Below are 6,000 nucleotides of genomic sequence, written 5' to 3'. Positions count from 1 at the left end.
CAGTACTGAACTAACGTCGGTTTTACTTGGGTGCTTCTGTGTCGAATTTCTACCGTAAGCATCGCTTATGCCCCTATTGTCGCGCACTTGTATAATTGTATTTCTAAGAGATGTGCATTGTGAAGGAATCGGTAAATGGCGCAAAGGAACCCCAAATCGTCCTGTTATAAGTACTGTTTGAAGCAGGATAAAATGCTAGTACTACTTGTTAGTAGTGCAATTAATTATGCCACGGAACCATATGCTTGCATCGCCACTATTTTTGAACTAACCTTTGATAAAGCACCGAATCAAACTGGACCCGTTCCTGTTTTTCTAGATACTGTGATATGTTTTTTTTTAAAAAAAACAAAAAGGGCAGGATCTCTGTCATTCAGTTAAGGAGCAAAATAAGTTTAGATACTCTGGTATGAATAAGACAAAATTGTTTTCATATCGAAAAAACAGGAATACTTCTAGTATCTATGAATGTAGTTGTAGCACTCACTTGATAGTGTAATGCCATTATTATCTTTGTTTATGACCTTGGGGAATCATTCCCTGTTGTCTTTGTTGGTGACCATTTGGAAAATATGCCAAAAAATAAATTCCTGCATCAGACTCGCCGTAGCTTCACAAAAAGATAGTATTTTAGTTTTTTCTGGAGCTAGGAGTTCAGGAGGGGGGTACAAACAAATCTTACCAGCTTTTCTACCAAAGGGATAAGACATTCGAGGAAAACATGTTGTGCATGGCTTCACCACTGCTAGTTACAGGAGTTGCTATACCAATGGAATCATTTATGTGCAAGGTGCGTTTGTGTTGTTTTTGGGGGTAAAGAACTTGTTCTAGGGATTTGTGGTGATCTGTAATTGTCTTAACAAAATAACCATTTTGTCTTGTTGGTAGTCTGACATGGCCGCGCGGTACAGCAGCGCAAACTGTTTAGATGTTAAGCTAGTAAGATTTAGGCCAATAGGAAGTTTTCATTAGTACTATTAAGAATGTACATATATCAGGCAATCCCATTTTCTGTTATTTATTTACCTATTATAAGTTATATTGTTTCGAATTATCCTGTTCTAAATTCTGATTTTTGGCCCTTCCATCCAGGTGAGCACATTAATAAGGAATAAATGTTAATCTAAATGACCCTTCTATCTACCAAGTCATTACTTTCCTTTTGCGAATATACCAAATCATTTGCACTTCCTTTTTGCCAATATAAATTTGTACTAAGAAGGGATGGAACTACCCTTTGTTGTGTTTGTGAGATTAAGCAAGCTAGTGTTTTACAGGTGATGGAGCTAAAAGGGGAAACTAAGTTGGAGGGAGTGAGAATGGCAATGGGTGCCTTTGACTGCCCCATCTGCTATGAGCCCCTCATGCCTCCGATTTATCAGGTAGGCAGGTAGACACAGTACATGTGTATATGAATAGCATCGAGATAATTTCTGAAGAACACCAGATAGGCAAAATCATTATATTGTTTTCGTCCAACAACTAAGGCCTTGTTTAGTTTCAAAAAATTTTCAAATCTTTAGACGTATGCATGAAGCATTAAATATAGATAAAAATAAAAACTAATTGCACAGTTTGTCTGTAATTTACGAGACGAATCTTTTGAGCCTAGTTAGTCTATGATTGGACAATAATTATCAAATACAAACGAAAGTGCTACGATAGCCAGAGCCAAAAACAATTTGTTAATTTCTGATGAGGGGGACATCAGTATGTTTCATGAATCGATCTACCAAACACAGAGTAACTAAGGTAGTGTTTTGATGAGGGGCACTATCAGTACCTATGTTTTCTTTATTAAATTCCATGTATGTCTGTCCAAGATATTCTCTCACAAGGACTTGTTGTTTCGATTCTGATTTGACAGTGTGGTGTGGGGCACCTGATCTGCAATTCATGCTGCATCAGGCTCAACAAATGCCCCCTATGCCCAAAGTCTGCCTTCGAGCGCTGCTTTGGCATGGAGCGCGTTGTTGAATCCATTGAGGTTCCTTGTTGCTTCGCTGAGAACGGATGCACCAAGAAGATGGCCTACTTCAACAAGAAAAAGCACGAGAAGGCGTGCAAACACGGGCCATGCTTCTGCCCGGAGCCCGGCTGTGGCTTCTCAGGGCCGGCGGCGAAGCTGCCAGACCATTTCACCGACTGCCACAAGTGGCCAAATACGGCGTTCAAGTACTACGTGCAGTTTGGCCTCCGTCTCCAGCCGGGCCCGCACGTCCTCCGTGCCCAGGACGGCACCGTCTTCCTCATGAACGTGGTGGCAGCGGAACCCCTCGGGCACGCCATCTCCCTCGTCTGCGTCCAGCCGGAGGCCACGAACTCCCCGTTCGGCTGCTCCAAGGTGTTCTCGTGCTTCACTGACCACTGTCAGATCTCGACAGTGGCCACTGTGAGGTGCTCGTCGCTGGCTGATGGTCCGCCAAAGGATGCGTTCTGCGTGGTGCCCAAGGCATCTGGAGGTACCCCTGTCGTCCTCCAGACCACCATAGTCCATGGATACCGAAGGCTTGTTTATTTAGTTGTGATTTTTTTTTTGAATTTCGCTACTGTAGCACTTTCGTTTTTATTTGACAAACATTGTCCAATCAAGGAGTAACTAGACTTAAAAGATTCGTCTCGTGATTTACAGACAAACTGTGCAATTAATTTTTGTTTTTCATCTATATTTAATTCTCCATGCATGTTCGGTAAGATTCGATGTGACGGAGAATCTTGAAAATTTTTTGGTTTTTGGTGGAAACTAAACAAGGCCGTACAATGTCGAGGATGAGCTGGAGAAAGGACGATGAAGACGAGAGCTACGACGAGGATGAAGAAGAAGATAATGATTCTGATAACAATAAAAAAGAATAATAGAAGATGATTCTGATGACGATCAAGAAGAAGAATAGAAGATGATTCTGATGACGATCAAGAAGGAAGAAGATTCTGATGGCCTGCCGAATGTGAGTGCTCCAATTTAAAGTATTTAGGTTGGATTTTTTTCGTACGGGCACGTCGATATATAAGCAACCATGGTAATTTACTTTATCATCAGCGCTGTACCACTGTACTTTTATGTGGAGGAAGTCATGCTTGCCGGCCGGGCAATTTGGCTCTCATCCGGTCATCATCCCGGCGTTGCGGTGCCCAATCTTTGTGCATCTTTTGGTTTACATGGCTTCGCGAGGCATTTGTGGCTCCATCCATACGCATACGCCCAGATAAAATGGTCACCGCGGATTCAACAGATCCACGTTGACAGTAACATGTTGGATGAAGGGGACGATCGTCACATCATCCACTAGGCGATATGACTCTGTAATCTGAAACTCTGAATAATCTGAACTCTCATAGGACAAGCCCTGGCCAAGGAGCTGGTGACCGGCAGCTCCGCGTCCGGGGTGGCGAGGTCATCTTCGAACTGGCACCCCTCGTCGATCCCTAAATCCTAATCCATGCCGTGCCGAACTTGCCTTGTTTACTTCCAAAAAATTTTGCAAAATAGAAATAATAGTATTTTTGTTTGTATTTGACAAATATTATCCAATTATGGACTAACTAGGCTCAAAAGATTCGTCTCGTCAATTCCGACCAAACTGTGCAATTAGTTTTTATTTTTTATATATATATTTAATACTCCATGCATACGTCTAAAGATTCGATGTGACAGGGAATCTGAAAAATTTTGCAAAATTTTTGGAAACTAAACAAGGCCTCATCGTTTTGAACATACAGCAAGCATAAAGTCAAGCAGGCGTTGCCGCCGTCCAGCTAGCTGCAGCCACTATAGGCAGACAGATTCATTTGGAAGTGGTCCGTGGACGGGGGGATACTCGGCATCATCAACGTACATGGCATTCTTTCATGGATCGACATCGTTGCCAGGTGCCAAGGAGCTCTGGTCGGTCTGAGCACCTCCCGAGTCAAGCTGTTCTTTTGGCTTGCATTACACAAATGTCTCTGGACGGTAGACAGGCGCAAGCAGCATGGATGGATTTCAGGACGGTGACGAATGCGCATTCTGTGCCCAGGAAATTGAAACGGTGGGTCACCTTGTCCTCGGTTGCTACTTCGCTAGGCAGGTCTCGTACATGTTGCTCCATCTGCTGCAGCTTGACACGCTGATACTGGGTGACGGGGATGACGTTGCCTCCTGGTGGCTTCGACAGAGATCACGCATCGCCGCGGGAGAAAGGAAGTTGTTTGACTCACTGCTGTTCCTGGTTGCTTGGTGTCTATGGAAGGAGAGGAACGTGCGGGTGTTCGGCTTCAGCAGGTCGGCGGCCAGCGTGAACGATGTCGTCCGAAATTTGGTGAGAGAAAGTGAGGAGTGGGTTGGGGGTTCTTGCCGCTCGTGCCATCAGGTATCCATGTAATTAATGAAGCACATTCCAGTAGATTAGGAGCTCATGGACCGAAGTTTGGTAGCCTCTGGCTGTCCTATTGTTGGTCCTTGGTTTCTGTAAATTCTTGCCTTCTTAATGGAATAGGGTTTTTTGGATTTATGCCATTCTAATTTTTGAAGTTTGGAGAAGTGCCATTACTATTCACATATTTTGAAACATGCCATTACAATTCTTTGGTTCATTCAAATACGCCATGGTGTACGCTTGGAAAGACTTGGATCCACTTACAGATGTACAAGACACACTGGTATTTTCATCTGGACGATATTGCCCTCAGGTACTCCCCTCCCTGTAGTCACTGACGCGTAGGCCCCACTTGTCACTCCCCGATCCTCTCCACCACTTATCCATCGCCATCGCAAGGGCTGCACATTTAGCTAGCTGCTCGCTTGCCTCCTCAACAGCGCTGGTGGCATGCCCGTACTTGTGCTGGGGCCAGCATCCGCGCGCTCCGAGCCGTGCTCATGGAGGCCATGCTTACCTTTGCGCGGCCATGGCGGAGCGGAGCTCTAGGCGCACGCGCTCGTCATTGCCATGGCTGGCCGAGGGCGAGGCTGACCACCATCTGTGCGACAACAGCCCCTCCCCGGCCGCCGCACACGAGCCCGACGTCAGCAGCTCGTTCGCGCGCTTGCCCGGCAGCAGCACGGCGGCCTGCTCACGCGCGCTCGACGGCCATGGCGTGGCCGCCTTCTCGTCCGGTGCCGGCACAACAGCACGCACGCGCAAGCCTGAGAGTGGGCGGTGTGGCAGCGGCGTCGCCAGCGAGCAACTTCTTCTTGGTCTTCTCTACTCTCTCTCTCTCTCTCTCTCTCTCTCTCTCTCTCTCTCTCTCTCTCTCTCTCTCTCTCTCTCTCTCTATTCGAGCTCACACGAAGCGCCGACGATTAGAACTCCGGCCGGCCAACTGCCAAGCATGCACGCTGCTGGGGAGTCTGCTGTTATTGGTCCTCGGCGAGCGTGGAGGTGAGGCCGAGGAGTCAGGGCGTCGACGGGAAGGAGAACCACCATTGGTAAGAGCAGAGAAAAGGGATGACGAGTAGGGCCCACATGTCAATGACTAGGGTGAGGGAAGTAGTTGGGGGCAATATCGTCCATACAAAAATACTTGAAATTCCATACACTGCATCTGGGCCCAAGGCTCCCAAAGACGTATAGCATGGCATTTTTCAAGGAGCGAGAGAATTATAATGGCATCCTTCAGAATAGGTGAATAGTAATGGTACATTTCCAAACTTAAAATTGCAATGGCACCAATCAAAAAAACCCAATGGAATACGTGTATGATCCCGCTCGCGGGGAAAAAAGCAGATATATAGGTTCGGTCGTTGATACCAACATTTTTCAAAGCAAGCACAAAGCCAAGCAGGACGTTGTCGAATGTCGTGTCAACCAAATGCGTTTCCTTGTCGTGTCCGGAATACAAGGCCTTGTTTAGTTCGCAAAAATTTTCAAGATTTCTCGTCACATCGAATCTTTGGTCGCATGCATGGAGCACTAAATATAGACGAAAATAAAAACTAACTGCACAGTTTACCTGTAATTTGTGAGATGAATCTTTTGAGTCTAGTTACTCCGTGATTGGACAATGTTTGTCAAATAAAAACGA

At 45.8% G+C, this 6,000-nt stretch overlaps 1 protein-coding gene across 1 annotated transcript; it reads left to right on the top strand.

Annotated features, from left to right (window-relative positions):
* Positions 770-3,437, top strand: LOC8057235 (putative E3 ubiquitin-protein ligase SINA-like 6). Its single transcript, XM_021464691.1, has 5 exons — positions 770-790; positions 889-939; positions 1,278-1,382; positions 1,868-2,462; positions 3,340-3,437. Exons 1-5 carry the CDS (start codon positions 770-772, stop codon positions 3,435-3,437), a joined length of 870 nt encoding a protein of 289 aa, XP_021320366.1.

The sequence above is a fragment of the Sorghum bicolor genome, chromosome 1 (assembly GCF_000003195.3).
Source record: "Sorghum bicolor cultivar BTx623 chromosome 1, Sorghum_bicolor_NCBIv3, whole genome shotgun sequence".
NCBI classification, from domain to species: domain Eukaryota; kingdom Viridiplantae; phylum Streptophyta; class Magnoliopsida; order Poales; family Poaceae; genus Sorghum; species Sorghum bicolor.
Note: the sequence above shows the minus strand (reverse complement) of the source record. Positions and strands in the feature narration are given on the sequence as shown.